The sequence below is a fragment of the Heterodontus francisci genome, chromosome 23 (assembly GCF_036365525.1).
Source record: "Heterodontus francisci isolate sHetFra1 chromosome 23, sHetFra1.hap1, whole genome shotgun sequence".
In the NCBI taxonomy this organism is placed as follows: Eukaryota; Metazoa; Chordata; class Chondrichthyes; order Heterodontiformes; family Heterodontidae; genus Heterodontus; species Heterodontus francisci.
Window position 1 is genome coordinate 10,360,810 of NC_090393.1, and position 18,564 is coordinate 10,379,373.

Sequence of the window (18,564 nt, forward strand, 5' to 3'; positions counted from 1 at the left end):
AGCAATTTTGGAAAGTGTGAAAATAGATAAGTCCCCTGGGCCAGATGGGATTTATCCTAGGATTCTCTGGGAAGCCAGGGAGGAGATTGCAGAGCCTTTGTCCTTGATTTTTATGTCGTCATTGTCGACAGGAATAGTGCCGGAAGACTGGAGGATAGCAAATGTTGTCCCCTTGTTCAAGAAGGGGAGTAGAGACAGGCCTGGTAATTATAGACCTGTGAGCCTTACTTCGGTTGTAGGTAAAATGTTGGAAAAGGTTATAAGAGATAGGATTTATAATCATCTTGAAAAGAATAAGTTCATTAGAGATAGTCAGCACGGTTTTGTGAAGGGTAGGTCGTGCCTCACAAACCTTATTGAGTTTTTTGACAAGGTGACCAAACAGGTGGATGAGGGTAAAGCCGTGGATGTGGTCTATATGGATTTCAGTAAGGCGTTTGATAAAGTTCCCCACGGTAGGCTATTGCAGAAAATACAGAAGTATGGGATTGAAGGTGAATTAGTGCTTTGGATCAGAAATTGGCTAGCTGAAAGAAGACAGAGGGTGGTGGTTGATGGTAAATGTTCATCCTGGAATATAGTTTCTAGTGGTGTACCGCAAGGATCTGTTTTGGGGCCACTGCTGTTTGTCATTTTTATAAATGACCTGGATGAGGGTGTAGAAGGGTGGGTTAGTAAATTTGCGGATGACACGAAGGTCGGTGGAGTTGTGGATAGTGCCGAAGGATGTTGTCGGTTACAGAGGGACATAGATGGGCTGCAGAGCTGGGCTGAGAGATGGCAAATGGAGTTTAAGGCGGAAAAGTGTGAGGTGATGCACTTCGGAAGGAGTAACAGGATTGCAGAATACTGGGCTAATGGGAAGATTCTTGGTAGTGTAGATGAGCAGAGAGATCTTGATGTCCAGGTACATAAATCCCTGAAAGTTGCCACCCAGGTTAATAGAGCTGTTAAGAAGGCATATGGTGTGTTAGCTTTTATTAGTAGGGGGATCGAGTTTAGGAGCCACGAGGTCATGCTGCAGCTGTACAGAACTCTGGTGCGGCCGCACCTGGAGTATTGCGTGCAGTTCTGGTCACCGCATTATAGGAAGGATGTGGAAGCTTTGGAAAAGGTGCAGAGGAGATTTACTAGGATGTTGCCTGGTATGGAGGGAAGGTCTTACGAGGAAAGGCTGAGGGACTTGAGGTTGTTTTCGTTAGAGAGAAGGAGGAGAAGAGGTGACTTAATAGAGACATATAAGATAATCAGAGGGCTGGACAGGGTGGATAGTGAGAGCCTTTTTCCTCGGATGGTGATGGCAAACACGAGGGGACATAGCTTTAAGTTGAGGGGTGATAGATATAGGACAGATGTCAGAGGTAGTTTCTTTACACAGAGAGTAGTAGGGGCGTGGAACGCCCTGCCTGCAACAGTAGTAGACTCGCCAACTTTAAGGGCATTTAAGTGGTCATTGGATAGACATATGGATGAAAATGGAATAGTGTAGGTCAGATGGTTAGAAAAGTAAAAGCCCATGGGGTACAGGGGAATGTGGCAAGTTGGATCCAAAATTGGCTCAGTGACAGGAAATGAAGGGTAGTGGGTGACTGATGTTTTTGCGAATGGAAGGCGGTTTCCAGTGGCGTTCCACAGGGCTTAGTATTGGGTCTCTTGCTGTTTGTGGTATATATTAATGATTTTGATTTAAATGTGGGAGACATGATTGGGAAATTTGAGGATGACACAAAAATTGGCTCTGTAGTTGATAAGAGGATAGCTGTAAACTCCAGAATGATATCAGTGGTTTGGTTGAGTGGGCGGGAAGTGACAAATGGAATTCAGTATGGAGAAGTGAGGTAATGCATTTGGGGAGGGCAAATAAAGCAAGGGAATACACAAAAGGGAGGATTATTGAGGGGTAGAGGAAGTGAAAGACCTTAGAGTGCATGTCCACAGGTCTCTGAAGGTAGCAGGACAGGTAGATAAAGTGGTAACGAAGGCATATGGAATGCTTTCCTTTATTGGCTGGGGTATAGAATACAAAAGCAGGGATGTAATGCTGGAACTGTATAAAATGCTGGTTAGGCCACAGCTGGAGTATTGTGTACAGTTCTGGTCACATTACAGGAAGGACATACTTGCTCTGGAGAGAGTACAGAGAAGATTTACAAGAATGTTGTCAGGGCTTGAAAATTGCAGCTATGAGGAAAGATTGGACAGGCTAGGGTTGTTTTCCTTAGAACAGGTGGCTGAGGGGTAACTTAACTGAGATGTACAAAATTATGAGGGGCCTAGATAGAGTAGACAGGAAGGACCTGTTTCCCTGAGCAGAGGGGTCAATTACCAGGGGACACAGATTGAAGGTGATTGGTAAAAGGATTAGAGGGGACATGAGGAAAAACTTTTTCACCCAGAGGGTGGTGGGTGTCTGGAATTCACTGCCCTGATCGATGGTGGAGGCAGAAACCCTGAACTCATTTAAAAGGTACCTAGACCTGCACCTGAAGTGCTGTGACCTGCAAGGCTACGGACCAGGTGCTGGAAGGTGGGATTAGATTGGGCGGCTAGTTTTTTTAACCGGCGCAGTCACGATGGACTGAATAGCCTCTTTCTGTGATTTAACTTTTCTATGGTTCTATGTTTTTAAAAACTGATTTTTAAAAATTTAAGATGGAGTCAGAGAAGTCAGGTAACCTCGCATCAATTCTGCTTGAAAACCAGACAGAAATCTTCATTACTAGGGCAACAGCGAACACTGATCAAAGACTTTGTTTTGGAAAAGAGAGACTTTAGGGGTATAAACACCTGAAAACAATGGGTTTCATCCCCATACTTTTGGATCATAAACAAGGAGTTAATGATTGAGAATGCAAATGTGTATGGCAGCTGCCAACAGCTGGAAACCATGGAAAGCCTGAACAGTGCTGCTGAAACTAGACTCATAGACTTTGCATATTGGAAAAGGACAGTGACCAACTTTTGATTCAAGATATATTTAATAGATTTTCTGAAGGCAGACAGGCTGTAAGAAAGGAAGACAATTATCAGTGGCAGCCTCAACGGAGCGAGAGAGGGGGGAAGCACCTCTCGGGAAAAACTGATACAGCAAAAGGCTGTGAAGACTTGAACCTGTTTTTGAAAGTCGAGGTTCGCAGAAAAGTAAAAGACCAACCGGATCATCAGGAATTGTCTTATTTATGGATGTCTAGGTCGGAAGTGCTCGGAAAAGTGAATGAATTAGACATTGACTTTGAAAAAGGTCAGGAACATTTAATTCATTGCAACTGGAAGGAATTTGGGACTTTTAACCACAAAGATTGCGCCATCCGAGGACTGTGTAACGTAGAATTGTGGTGTGTGATTTTAAAGTATTTTAATATGTAAAGGAAATACCGTTGTAATTTAGGGTATCAGCTACTTACAAAATACTGTGCAGTTAATGGGGACTTATTTTAGTTTTAATACAAGTCTTAATGTTAAGTCTTGTCGTGTAATTCTTTCAATTGGTCTAGGGGTTCATATCATGCATTTTTTACCATTAATTGTCTCATGGCGGTCGTAACAGTTGCTACATTTCTTATTTGAAACAGATGTACAAGCACCTTGTTGCTCCAGACTTCTCCATTTGATTTCAGTGGATAGAAAGTTTGCTTGACTAATCATACTATTCTTGCCCCTTGCGTAGATCACTTCTGATACAAGACATCATGCCTTGACCAAGAACCTAGATCAATGGACTGTTGAGGTTCCCAATTACTTGGTGACTGTTTATGATTTTAGTTAAATTAGTGCATCTTTATCACATTCCAAGTATCTCACCATGTTCTCTTCCATATAATCCTTAGTGGTATTACATCTTTCTATCCTAATAACAGTATTGATTTTAGCTGGGCTTTAATTCTTAATTTGCCAACACAACCCCTCCCCCCAACAGTTCACCTTCAGCATTTCTTCCCTTAGGAGCCAAGACTGCACGTGTTGAGGTCCTTCGATCTTGTGGGACACAGCTGAGCCCCATCTCGACATTGGTTGTCACTGAGGAGGAACACTGGCCACTAATCCAGCAGCCCTGAAGCCAATTGTTGAACAGCTAGCACCACCACTGAACTCAAGGGGCCAAATTTTTGGACCGACCTTTTTTTTTTTGAATAGTGCAATACCACACTGGATGGCACATTTACCAGCCAAGCCACTGTAGGAGCTCAAGTGAGTGTTCTTATGTTCATTATCTAACAAATCAAAACATGTAATTTGGTGTTGGAAATGGAACTTGCGCATGCTCCCTCCCCATTGTCTGTTCCGTTTCTTCCCCATGTACGAGTTTAGTTGAGTTCAGGTGGTTTCACAGTTTTTAAAACATATTTTTGCAACATCGGAGCAGTTGTGCTCTATGGTGTCGTCAAGATGCTGGAGTGATGCTGATTGAAGTAGTTACTGTGATTTCTATACCAGAGTATCCAGGGCACCAATGACAATTTCATGGAACTGACCTTATCTGTAGAAATAAAAATGAACTGCATTCCTCTATGTACTTCTGAATTGCTTTTGTTTGCAGATTAATTCCATGGAGTGAATTCGCATTCATAGTCTTGTAATTGGATGTTGGAAACAAAGCACTCACTGAATTTTTTTATAAAATCAAGACTGAGGAATTTTTTATATCAGATTGAAAATAAAACAATTATTTGTGAGGAAGCAAATACATTTATATCTTCAGAAAAACACATTTTAATTGAGAACTTGGTTAATGCTAATTAGCAGATTATTCCTCCAAGTATTCCAATAAAATCTCTAATTAAAATCATCCTAATTTGTGATATTTGGGGGATTTTAATCTTGGATTCGTGCAATCATTTAAAATGTTTCTGCTGTTTGTGATGGATTAAGCACCTTGTTACGACCGGATGAGGAAGGAGGTCTCGGGCTCCCCTCTTGCCCCTTTCTTGGTTTGGCCGTAACAGGGTTTATCTTTTAAACACTGTGATTTTAGCTTAACACCTCAGTGAGCCCTTGCTCACTGCACTTTCATTGCATTGCAAATGAACCAATCAGACAGGTTTTATTAGATTTAAACAGAAAGATTTTTTTTATTCGTTCCTGAGATCTGGGCATTATTGGCTAGGCCAGCATTTATTGCTCATCCATAATTGCCCTTGAGAAGGTCTTGGTGAGCTGCCTTCTTGAACCGCTGCCGTCCATGTTGGGTAGATACACTCACAGTCCTGTTAGGAGGGGAGTTCCAGGATTTTGACCCAGTGACAGTGAAGGAACGGCGATATAGTTCCAAGTCAGGATGGTGTGTGGTGTGGAGGGAAACTTGCATGTGGTGGTATTCCCATGTATCTGCTGCCCTTGTCCTTCTAGGTGGTAGAGGTCACGGGTTGGGAAGCTGCTGTCTAAGGAGCCTTGGTACATTGCTGCAGTGCATCTTGTAGATGGCACACACTGCTCCCACTGTGTTGGTGGTGGAGGGAGTGAATGTTGTGGATGGGGTGCCAATCAAGTGGGCTGCTTTCTCTTGGATGGTGTCAAGCTTCCTGAGTGGTCTTGGAGCTGCACCCATCCAGGCAAGTGGAGAGTATTCCATCACACTCCCTATTTGTGCCTTGTAAATGATGGACAGGCTTTGGGGAGTCAGGAGGTGAGTTATTCGCTGCAGGATTCCAAGCCTCTGACCTGCTCTTGTAGCCGCGGTATTTATATGGCTACTCAGTTCAGTTTCTGGTCAATGGTAACCCCCAGGATGTTAGTGGGGGAATTCAGAGCTTTCCAGACACATTTATCTTTTAAACACCGTGATTTTAGCTTAACATCTCAGTGAGCCCTTGCTCACTGCACTCTCATTGCAATTGCAAATGAATGTGGGGTAGTGTTCTGGCTCTTACAAAGTCAAAGGATGTTGATCACCACTATTGTCCAGACTAATCTTGTTAATTGAATCAAGGAGCCACCCCCATTGTGTCTCCATTCATGTCTCTCAGAATGCAAATGTGCAACTATGTTTTCAGCTGTTCAGTTTTGTTTTTTTTAACCAAGTTCTTTGCAATGTCCAGTAAAAAAAAAAGTTTCAAGTAGTGTCCCATATGATAAAATTAATATGTTTCCATTTGGCAGGTGTAATTTCTGTCACAACCCATTTAGGGCAAAAAGAGGTCGTGTACAAGAGCTGCCTTACATGAACCACGATGTTAACATGCGAGTATATCAAGCAATTCGGAAAGCAAATGGTATTTTAGCCTTTATTGCAAGTCGGTTGGAGTATGAGTAAGCAAGTCTTGCTGAAATTATATAGAACTTTGGTGAGACTACATCCAGTGTACAGTATACAGTTTTGGTCTCCTTACCCAAGAAAAGATGTACTTGCCTATAGAGAGTGTGAAGCAAAGGTTTACTAGATTGATTCCTGGGATGACTGTCCTTTTGAGAAGAGATAAGAGAGTCTCTGGAGTTTAGAAGAATGAGAGATGATTGTATTGAAACACTTAAAATACTTAGAGGGCTTGACACAGGGAAGATGCTGAGAGGCTGGTTCCCCTGGCTGGATTGTTTAGAACTAGGGGTCATAATCTCAGCATGAGAGATTGACCATTTAGGACTGAGTTGTGAAGAAATGTCTTCACTCAGAGGGTTGTGAATCTTTGGAATTCTCTACCTATCTGAGCTGTGGTTGTTCAGTCGTCATGTCATTGAGTCTGGGATTCAATGGATTTTTGGGCACTAAGGGAATCGAGGGATGTCAGGCAAGTGCAGGAAAAGTGAGGAGGTAGAAAATCAAGCATGATCTCATTGAATAGCAGAGCAAATTCGAGGGGCCATATAGCTACATTTTTTAATGTTATGCAGCATTAAAAACCATTCCAGGAGGGATTTGCTGTCAGTGTACTGCATCCTCTGAGCTTAGTTTTTTTTAATTCCAGAACAATCATTTGTTTAAGGGCTGTACCATAGAGCTCACTAGACCAATGTTTTGTTCAGCAAGGAATCCATTAATGCAATTCTTATGGTGCTATTATTTTTCCCTGATGGGAACAAATGGACCCTATATAGATTATTCATGTGTTTTCTGATGAATTTTGTTAATACAGCAAGTTTAATTGGAAATTGCAATCAAAGATCATTTCATTCTAGAGAGCAATAGCAAACCAAACACAGCTATAAAAGCCTACTGCCTGATATCAGGAGATTGCCTCTTTGCAGGAGGTTTTTAAGACAAATAGAGAATAGATCTTTTCTCTCAGCCCACTGCGCACCCCCTTCTCCCACCCCCCCCCCCCCCCCACCCTTTTAATTTTTTCCCTTCTACTACAGTCACTGCCCCTTGTTGGTTTACAGTTCCACTGGTGTTAGCAGCCTTGTGTGAGCCTAGAGATGAGTGTCAGCAGTCCATTTGTGAATGGAATCACAGCCAAGTTTGATGCCCTGACATGCTCTTTCCACCAAGAACACTGGCTGATCCATTTCCTCGTCCCTCCCTTTATCTATATCCTCCTCCAGCCTCTGTGAACTCTGCGCTCCTCCAAATCTGGCCTCTTGCGCATCCCTCGCTTCTTTAAGCCCACCATTGGCAGCTGTGCCTTCAACTGTCTAGGCCTTCAGCTTTGTAATTCCCTCCCTAAACCTCTGCCGCTCCACCTCTCTACTGTCCTTTTAAGATGCTTTTGACTAAGCTTCTGGTTCACTGTCCTATTCTCGTCTCCTTTGACTCAGTGTCATATTTTGATTGATTATACTCCTGTGAAGTGGCTTAGGACATTGTCATGCTAGGCCCCCACCTGCCAAGAATGAGGCACATCAATTTTGTCATGAACATTGATTTTTAATTGTTGTTGGAGCAAGGAAATGATTTGCTAAACAGATAAAAACATAGAAACATAGAAAAATAGGTGCAGGAGTAGGCCATTTGGCCCTTCAAGCCTGGCACCGCCATTCAATACGATCATGGCTGATCATCCAAACTCAGAAACCTGTTCCCGCTTTCTCCCCATATCCCTTGATCCCTTTAACCCTAAGAACTATATCAAACTCTTTCTTGAACATATTTAATGATTTGGCCTCAACTGCTTTCCATGGTAGAGAATTCCATAGGTTCACCACTCTCTGGGTGAAGAAATCTCTCCTCAACTCAGTCCCAAATGACTTACCCTTTATCCTTAGACTGTGACCCCTGGTCCTGGACTCTCCCGCCATCGGGAACATCCTTCCTGCATCTAGTCTGTCCAGTCCTGTTAGAATTTTGTAGGTTTCTATGAGATCCTCTCTCGTTCTTCTAAACTCTAGCGAATACAAGCCTAATCGACCCAATCTCTCCATACGTCAGTCCTGCCATCCCAGGAATCAGTCTGGTGAACCTTCGCTGCGCTCCCTCCACAGCAAGAACATCCTTCCTCAGATAAGGAGACTAAAACTGCACACAATACTGCAGATATGGTCTCACCAAGGCTTTGTATAATTGCAGCAAGACATCCCTGTGCCTGTACTCTAATCCTCTCGCTATGAGCTAGATCAGCCGTGGCTGGCAAAAAAAAATTTACATACTAACAGACATCAAAGGTGAGGAAGAGCATTTCAGGGCCTGCTAAGGAGGATACAATCCACAAGGGGCAGGACTGGTTAGACCAGCTGGTCACATGACTAACTGGCTGGTCCAGGGTTTTCTTTTGAACTAGCCACAGAGTATTTGAACTCAAAGACTGTTTGCTCCTGGACTGAGAAGATCTCTCCTGTATGCTCCCATCTCTTTCTCACAACCCTCTGAATCCACTGAAGACACATGAACCCCAAGAGAGACAAGTCTCCTAAACGAGGTTTAAGAAGAATACTGGGCCCCAACAAAAAGCAGGATCTACCTACAATCAAGGACTCTACAGTGAGATTGAAGAACCGTAACAAAACTTTTCAGATATTGCCTCAAATTTTTCCACTTTATTTTCTCTTTTCTGTCTCTATTTGCATGTATCACGTATGCGTGTTAGTATCGGCACGTCGTGTATCCGTAGGCATCAACCGAATTAGAGTTTACGTTCAAGTTTAATAAATTTCAACTCCATCTTTAAACGCAAGAAAATCTGTTTGTGCTGCTTTCTTTGCCTTATAATTGGAGAGCGGTGAACAAGGATTCACCAAGGGAGAGCTAAAAACACAGTGTGTTTAAAATTAAACCCTGTTACAGTAAGACCAGGTGAAGGCCGAGAGGGACCCCTCGACACGTTCTTCACATTTTACTACATTAAAGGCTCTATATAAATGCAAGTTGTTTATTTCCACTTTTTTGTCCTGCCCCATAACATTAAGGTTAATTGTCACAATTGAACTGCTGGCCTGACTGAAGTAGTGAACTCTGCACTGATGGGAAATGCAACCTGCGATGTGCTGTGTGGCTTGCAGCTGCAACTGATGGTTCTTTTACCTGACGTTTCATTTGAGGGAGCTAACAAAGTTGTTGCCTAACTAGGGCTGAAATTGAAGGATAAGGTGGGATTGAAGTGCGTATTTGGTCAACTTGGTGCAACATATCATGACTCCGTTCTCCAATGCTGCTTGCATCAGACTCAAAAGTGCAATGTGACTGCAGTCTGGAATTTTAAAGTTGAGTAAATTTGCAGTTTAGGCTAAATTCTTACTATAAATTTGGTCAACATCAGTGACCCCCCTCCCCCAATTGGCTCTACCATTATTAGCTAAGGATGTTTAATGGTAGAATGGTTTGATGCAGAATTTTAAGCACAAGGAGTCATATTTACAAATTAACGGCAGAATGAACTGCAGGAGGTATATAAAAGGGTGGTGTGTATGTGAAAAAGATTGCTAGATGGTGCAAGAAACTTCAATGAATTTCAATAAGGAACTAGACAGGTTCTTGCAAACAAATGAGATTTAGGATTATTAAGTAAACACCAAGGGAATACTGTGCATTAGGTGGGCTAGATAGACTGAAAGTGAGTTTCAAGCTGGAGATAGTCTACACACATTTCACGTACACAGTACTATTCCTCAATATTTTAAAAATCCACATGAAGGGAGGGATGTGAGCTTTTAGGATCACATTGTTATATAAGCTCTGACATGTTATTTAGTTTCTGTGTATTTTACATACTACTTTAACCCTTAAAAATAGCCTTTTCCATTCCGTCCTTCAACTTTGTATATTCCAAATTTGAGGCGTAGTGTGTGCACTCGTAGTGAGGATTGTTGCGCACATACTGTAGAAATTCTGGGGCTCCTGGTGCAATGACGTTGTCTGCCAGCAGAACAGTGCCCTTTCTTAGCAGACAGCACTCCTACAGGTAAGAGAGAATTCAATAATTGTCAACAAGTGCAGCATTTGAGAATTCATACAGAAAGAATATTCCGGCATTTACAGCTGCAGGCTCACCATTGTCAGCTGAACAGACTTGTGAACTGGTGCATTCCTGTCCATATCTTGGCTGATTCAAGACTGCATGGTATCACCTATTCAATACACTATCTGCTGTGCCCATTGCCTTTACATCGATAGTATGACTAAATCAAAACCGATTTAAGGAACAAATCTCTGACCTTTATAGGTCCATACCGCATCTTGTGATACAATGAACCTCTATTCATTTATTTTTAGAAAGAAATAAACAAACTTATAAATGGTTTTAAATAGATCCTGAAGCCCAAACCTTTTGATTTTGAAACATGTATTTTAATCACAAAGGAAATACTGTCCAAAAGGCTACTGGAGAAGAGTAGGAGTGTGGTGGGTGGATCTGGCACTGTTATGAACTGTTAACATATCAAGGACTATATGGAAATCAAACCCAAAAATTCTGGAAATAAATAACAAAGTGATTGTTGTCTGGCCTGGTGTTGATTTTCTTCCCTCATCCTCTCATGAAGGCATTAACTCCTCATTGGTGTACTGTGCCACATGCACTCTCCAAAATCTCACCCGAAGTAATTATTATTTATGTCTTGGGTCTTGCTTGTGTGTGGGCAAGCTATCTGATTGCAGGGAACATCATGTTCTGGCCAATATTTATCACAACCAAAATCACTAAAACAGATTATCTGGTCATTGCTGTTTGTGGGAGCTTGCTGTGCACAAATTGGCTGTTGCATTCCCTACATCCCAAGAGTGACTACACTTCACAAGTGCTTCATTGACTGTACAGCAGTTTGGGATGGCCTGTGGTTGTGAAAGGTGAGACATTTTTCTTTCTATACCCATGCTGACTAAAAAAAGTTTTTTTTTGTGTGTGTATCTCTGTCACTCCCAGTGTTCCTGCCATCCTCTCAGTGCAGAAATTGATCAGTAAGAGCTCTGACTGAGTTATCTTCTCTAGACTCAGAGGTTCTTTGTTGTAATGTAGATAAAAACAGACAGCGGTGATGTGTATTTTGGTTCATTGCTTTATATTATTTATACTGAGAGCTAAGTTCCTTTTAGGGCTTTGATTTCTTTTTAGGTACCATTAGTAGTAAAACACTGACATCCATAGTATAAGAATATAAATACAGAACAACTAATGTAGACAAAATTGGTTTAAACTGCTCTCGAATTCTATCATTTCCCCTTAATAGTGTTCGAGAAGGATGAATTTCAGTGTACTGTAAGGGTAGGCACATAGATTATTAAATAAACCAGTTGGCATCATTAATAGGGAGCTAAATGGGTTGCTACATTAAAAAAAATACGCTTTTTAATCACAGCAGGGGGAAGTGCACAGGAAGGAAATGGCTGCAATATAGATAAGAGAATAGATTCCTTTTACTATACAGGTTGCAAGAGATAAGATGTCAAAGGTTTGTACAACAGGCTATAATTTGGGAAGAGCAAAGATAGAAAAAGAAGATGCAATGTAACAGGACATAAGGCACCCCCATAAATGTGCAGCAATCTGCTCAATGTTATATGGGTCATAAAATACCCAGTAAAGTTGAATCCAGGAAGAACCTGACAATGAAAGAAAATTGTATAAGTAATACAAAGTTTCACTCAGTAGAAACTTTGCCTTCAAGATGATTTAGTGTGATCAGGCTTGTATAAACTACGCTCACGATTCCCATTAAATTCTCTACACATACATTTTTAGATGTAAACTGTTGTATGAAGTTTTAAGGTGGATGTTTTGAAACAATAATTTGGATAATTGTCAGACATATTACTGTTCCCAGCTTTTTGAATCTGTTAAAAGGATAAGGAAGGAATTATCCAACGCACAGATGACCGATCTCTTACTAGTGACATGGGTTTATTTCCATGGCTGAATTTAATTCTCACTCAGCAGGGGTAAAGTTGCAAGCAAGTTACGTAGTCAGTGTCAATTTTCTTGTGTTATCTCCTCATTCGTTCTTGAAGACATTGAGACTTGATGGAGTATAGTTATATTTGTCTTCTTATGGCATTAAGTCAGCACAATACAATGCTGGGCATTTTTCATCTAAAAAGATTCTAGGAAAAAATAACAGGATAAATGTGTATCTGTCCTTATTGATCCTAATTCTGAGATTGGATTGGTTTTAATTTCTTCTAGTGTATCTCTCATTACAACCTGCCAAAACAACAGCGAGTTTAATGGCATTTGCTGTTATACATGTGGAAAGAGGTACCACATGTTTGCACTGCTTCGTTGTTAGTTTTGTGAAAAAGGCATTTCACCCTTAATCTCCCCATGAGTTTCATGAAGTTGCTGTATTTGTACATTAATTGTCCACTAGATGTGCCATAAAGTATGGGGAAAATACTTTAATATCTTTCTAACAGTGTTAATTGTTAACAACTGCAGTAAACCTCTCTGGCATAGAAAGTGAACAATTAAGTCTATTTCAGGTAATGAATTGTTGGCAATATTAGAACGAAGGATTTAATATTTTTGAAATTTTATTTCCTTTTTCTTTCCCTATCCTTATTTCTCTTCCTGTGCCTGATTTGACATTGAATTCACCCACTTTAATTATCCCTCCTCCTCTGCACTTCCTCTCTTTTCCCCTCAATCCTTAAATCTCATTAATTAAAGAGATACGCTGTTGGTACCTCTGTTCACTAAGGACACAGATGCCCTGTTGCCCTTGGCATGCCATTATAAGTTTGCATTTCCAACAACTTAGAGGCTGAAAGGTGCAGGCGACTGTCTAAATGGGCAAGCCCTGCTCCAGCAAATTCCAGCCCAGCACCTTTTAATGTAGTAAAATGTCCTGAGATATTTCACAGCAGCATGGCCAAACAAAATTTGTTCAGAGTTCTCAGAAGGTTGTTGGGCTGGAGGAGGTTACAAAGATATACTGTTTGCTTCTCTTTAGGTCAAAAGATTCCACTAGACACTTACGCTGCCTTTTTAGTGGTAATTCAGTAGACTGGAGATAAAACATGGGGACTTCCTAGGCACCAGACAGTGCTTTTAGCATCTGAGTCATCTGGGGGGCCTTGAATAATTCTTATTACCAACTGCTTATAGTGACTCTCCAAATACCTTGCAGTGCTGATCAAGATCATTATGAACCTTGTTAATACTCAAAAGTATTTCACTTTTAAATTTTAAATTAAATAGCTACTGAGTCTTATCGTGATATGTCTGTGTTTTTGTCCCTGCTATTGCTGCTATGTGAAGTTTGCGCCTAAGATTAAGTGTGATACATCCGCACTGTATTCTTTGTGTGGGCATTAGAGGAAATGGCAAAGCAGCTGTTAATTGCTTAACGTCAAGGAAGTAGCAGCTGTTCCTACATGAATGTGAGGCAGTGCTGATGTACACTGGGGAGGGCAGAATATTTTTCATGTGCAGAAATAAAGGGTTGAGTGTCTACTTTTCACTGCGCTTATTCAAATTCCACCAACAGAAAATAGTCTGGACCAGAATAGAATATACAAGCTTGATTTGAAAGTCAAAACAGAATCTACATACTGAGCAAACTGGTGTGTCAGAGGGAATCTGTGTAAACTGATTAAAGCTAGGTAAGATAAATTTCTCAGATAGAATTGGGACTGGAGACATTGGGTATATTACTGAACAATAAATTACCAAGTGTAAAGTCATGTAACAGCCATGGGCTGTTTTAACTGTTTTATACTTGAGCAATAAAAGAATTGTCCCTTTCAATTAAATCAGCACCTGGGTAATTGAGTACTGTAATCCTGTTGAGTAAAAGTCATTATGACTTCCCCCATCACTCTTTAATCTGTAGTTCAGAAGTGTTAACAAAGGATTTCTGTTGTAAACTCCTGTTAATGGAAGATGTTACAAGCAAGGTAGATCTTATCAGCTCATGATTTAGAGATGACAAATTCATTCCTGGATTGTGACATGCCTCTCTCAAGTGGATTAAGTATGTATCCTGCTGTGATGATTTGTTTCATTTGTACAAAGTAAAACCAAATTTATTTTTAAGCATTAGCAGATATCCTGTGCCAGTGAGTTGGAGAATACACTATTTATGATAGGACTGCCACACCATGTCATGTACACTGTCTCTACAGTTTCTATAATTTAGCATTGCATTTACCTACAAATCAACTATAACTCAAAAGAAAAATATATGGATGCTGGAAATCTGAAATAAAAACAGAAAATGCTGGAAATACTCAGCAGGTCAGGCAGCATCTGTGGAGAGAGAAACAGTTAATGTTTCAGAACAATGACCTTTCATCAGAACTGGGACAAGTTAGAAATGTAATAGGTTTGAAACAAGTGAAAGGGGAAGGGTGGAAAGAGAACACAAGGGTCCCAAGAATAAACAAAAGGTTTCCAAAACAGCACTTCTAATATGTCTTCCTTTTTCCTCAACTGAGGATTCCACCCCCCTCCCCCCACCACGGCAGTTGACACAGCCCTCAACCAAGTCCGTCCCATTTCCCGCACCTGTTCTCACCCTTTCTCCTCCCTCCCACAACCATGAAAGGGTTCCCCTTGTCCTCACCTTCCACCCCATTATCCTATATATTTACCTCTCCCCTCCCCTTTCAGCATTGCAACGGGACTATTCCTCTGTGACACCCTGGTCCACTCCTCAATCACACCCAACAACCCTTCCCATTCCCACAGCACTTTTCCATGCAATACAAGAGATACAACACCTGCTGTCTTTTACCTCCTCTCTCCTCGCTGTTCAAAGCCCCAAACACTCCTTCCAGGTGAAACAATTTACGTGAACTTTCAATCTAGTATACTGTATTCGCCACTAACAATGCAATCTGGTGTACACTGGGGAGACCAAATGCAGATTGGGTGACTGCAGAAAACCTTCGTTCAGTCCGCAAGCATGACCCCATACTTCCAGTTGTCTGTCATTTTAATTCTCCACCTTGCTCTCACGCTGACTTCTCTGTCCTTGGCTTCCTACACTGTTTCAGTGAAGCTCAACGTAAGTTCAAGGAACAGCACCTCATCTTTCAATTAGGCACTTTACAACCTTCTGGACTCAACATTGCATTCAACAATTTCAAATTGTTATCTCCGACCCCATTTTGTTTCCTTTTTCTTTGCAGGTTTCGGTTTTACTCTAGTTTTTCTCTTGATTTTGCTTTCGGACAGCAGCTGTTCATCATTCTGCCATTCACACCTCCACTAAACACATCTTTACTTGTCCCATTACCACTCCCTTTGGCCCTGTACCACCAATCTTTTTGTCATTTAATCTCTCCTGTTTTCCATCTTATCACAGACTCGAGCCACATGAGATGTTCGAACATGTGACTAAAGGCTTGGTCAGAGAGGTATAGGAAGGATATTCTAGAGCTCTCAGCCTAGGCAGCTGAAGGTATGGCAGCCAATGGTGAGTTAATGAAAATCGGGGATGTGCGTGAGTAAAAAATTGAAGGAGTGCAGAAATCTCAGGGGGTGGAGGGTTGTGGTTTGTAGGGATGGAGGAGGTTACCGAGAAGGAAGGGAAGAGGCAATGAAGGGATTTTAACATCAAAAGTGTCTAGGGAGAATTTAAAGGAGCAGACACCACGCCATCTACTGCTGAGGTATCAAAGCTTGTGTCTTTATGGGCTACATGAGTGTATACAATGGACCCTCAGGCTACTTATTAAGTTTAAATCCTGGTTCCTCTTAATTTGCATATATTCAAAGTTGCTAGTAGTAGTAAATTTTGGCATTCATGTTTAAGACTTATTCATTAATGAGGCAATGGGGTTTAAAAACAGCCCTTTCCAAACAAGCAAGACAAACTAGTATCTAATACTTTCAAGTACATATAGGACTGAATTGTCTGAGGTACTCGAGGCGCTCTCGGGCTGAAGGATAGCCAAGGCTGCTGTGCTTGCTGACTGATTTACAACTGCAGTTAGCAAGTAGAAAAGTATCTCAAAAACTGATGGGAAAAATGCAAAGGATTCAGCAAGTCAGGACTAACTCCATGTCGTTGTGCGAGCCTGAGGACAAACCCTGGTGAGTCAGGATGCTCCCTGCAGTAGCCTGAATAGTTCACAACTCTGGGTGGATTGGGTCTGTTTGGGCCGTTGCAGGGTGCATGCAGAACAGGTCAATCCGGTCAGCAAAGTTGGAGGGCACAGAGGCTTCCTTTAACTGAAATAGACTGCAGCCGAGCAGGATGGACCATTAACATTTTGGGTGGGAGGGGGTGGTGTGGTGTGGAGGGAAGAAAAAGTCAATAAAGCTGAACCCAATAAGTGAAGGTTCTCCACATTGAACCACAGACTGCCAACACAGGAATTGGACTCAGGAAAATATCATTTCCAGGGATCATCAACACTGCTGTGAACTCTGAGTAAGAATAAATATTTTATTTAGAATTGATTTTATTCACAGGTTTCTCATAAATTTTACTTTTCCCAGAAGTTTTTAGCTGTGGCAGAAAATGAAAGATTATGACTGAAACCAGTTGCACAATTTCTGAAGCGATTTGATTGCTTGTTCCCTGTTGCACGCCAGTTTAGAAACTGGAAGTTTTCACCAAAAAAAACCTTATTAATTTTCTGCTGATTGTGCTTGGCAACTGAATCGAACAGCTCTATTTTTATTTGTTCATATTTAGTTAATCAGATATTTAGTGGTTTAATGGATAAATGTTCATTACCTAACATGTATAGCACAGAAGCAGTTCTGTTGGCACAGTGGCGCAGTGTTTAGCACCGCAGCCTCATAGCTCCAGCAACCCCGGGTTCAGTTCTGGGTACTGCCTGTGTGGAGTTTGCAAGTTCTCCCTGTGACCGCGTGGGTTTCCGCCGGGTGCTCCAGTTTCCTCCCACAGCCAAAGACTTGCAGGTTGATGGGTAAATTGTCCATTGTAAATTTCCCCTAGTGTAGGTAGGTGGTAGGAGAATGGTGGGGATGTGGTAGGGAATATGGGATTAATGCAGGATTAGTATAAATGGGTGGTTGTTGGTCGGCACAGACTCGGTGGGCCGAAGGGCCTGTTTCAGTGCTGTATCTCTAAACTAAAAAAAACTAAACTAAAACTGTCAGCTCAACTGCTCCATGCCAGTGTTTAAGCTCCACGAGCCTATTCGTACCCCTCTTCATCTAACTCTATCAGCGTAACCTTCTATTCTTGTCTCCCTCCTGTGTTTATTTAGTTTTCCCCTTAAATGCATCTGTCTGTTTGCCTCAGTGGCTCCTTATTTCAGCTAATCTTTAATTTTTGTCTGAAGGTATGTGATGCTTTAGTTGTGACACCTTTGAGACACGTGATGCAACTTTTAAACATCGTTGAATAGATTATTCTACACAAGTATTAAGGAAAAGGATAACTAAGTGGAAATCCATTTTCACCTGTTTTTGGATCTGACCTGCTGAGACATTCCCTCCTGCTCTACATCACACCTGGTGTGAACATTGGGTATGTTCATATGCGAATCATGTATTCGGTGCCCTGTCATGCTCAGGTCTTAGTTTGATTCTTGGTTCCTCCCTCCAGCTATGAGCCATTCATTCCAGTTTTTCTAAATGTTTGTAATATCTGTTATGTAAATATGCATTCAATAGAGCTTTCATAAATATATATATATTTTTTTCTTTGGCCTCCTTATCTCGAGAGACAATGGATAAGCGCCTGGAGGTGGTCAGTGGTTTGTGAAGCAGCGCCTGGAGTAGCTATAAAGGCCAATTCTAGAGTGACAGGCTCTTCCACAGGTGCTGCAGAGAAATTTGTTTGTCGGGGCTGTTACACAGTTGGCTTTCCCCTTGCGCCTCTGTCTTTTTTCCTGCCAACTACTAAGTCTCTTCGATTCGCCACATTTTAGCCCTGTCTTTATGACTGTCCACCAGCTCTGGCGATCGCTGGCAAGTGACTCCCACGACTTGTGATCAAAGTCACAGGATTTCATGTCGCGTTTGCAGACGTCTTTAAAGCGGAGACATGGACGGCCGGTGGGTCTGATACCAGTGACGAGCTCGCTGTACAATGTGTCTTTGGGAATCCTGCCATCTTCCATGCGGCTCACATGGCCAAGCCATCTCAAGCGCCGCTGACTCAGTAGTGTGTATAAGCTGGGGATGTTGGCCGCCTCGAGGACTTCTGTGTTGGAGATACGGTCCTGCCACCTGATGCCAAGTATTCTCCGGAGGCAGCGAAGATGGAATGAATTGAGACGTCGCTCTTGGCTGACATACGTTGTCCAGGCCTCGCTGCCATAGAGCAAGGTACTGAGGACAC

General features: G+C 41.8%; 1 protein-coding gene across 5 annotated transcripts in view; it reads right to left on the reverse strand.

Moving 5' to 3' along the window:
- Positions 1 to 7,282: 7,282 nt before the first annotated feature.
- LOC137382571 (catechol O-methyltransferase-like) overlaps positions 7,283 to 18,564 on the reverse strand; it is a 47,728-nt gene continuing 36,446 nt past the window's right edge. For all 5 annotated transcript variants that reach the window (XM_068054674.1, XM_068054672.1, XM_068054669.1 and 2 more), the window contains one exon: positions 7,283 to 10,259. In XM_068054674.1, coding sequence (XP_067910775.1) covers positions 10,080 to 10,259 — 180 coding nt within the window. In that variant the 3' untranslated portion in view covers positions 7,283 to 10,079. The remainder of the gene's footprint in view (positions 10,260 to 18,564) is intronic.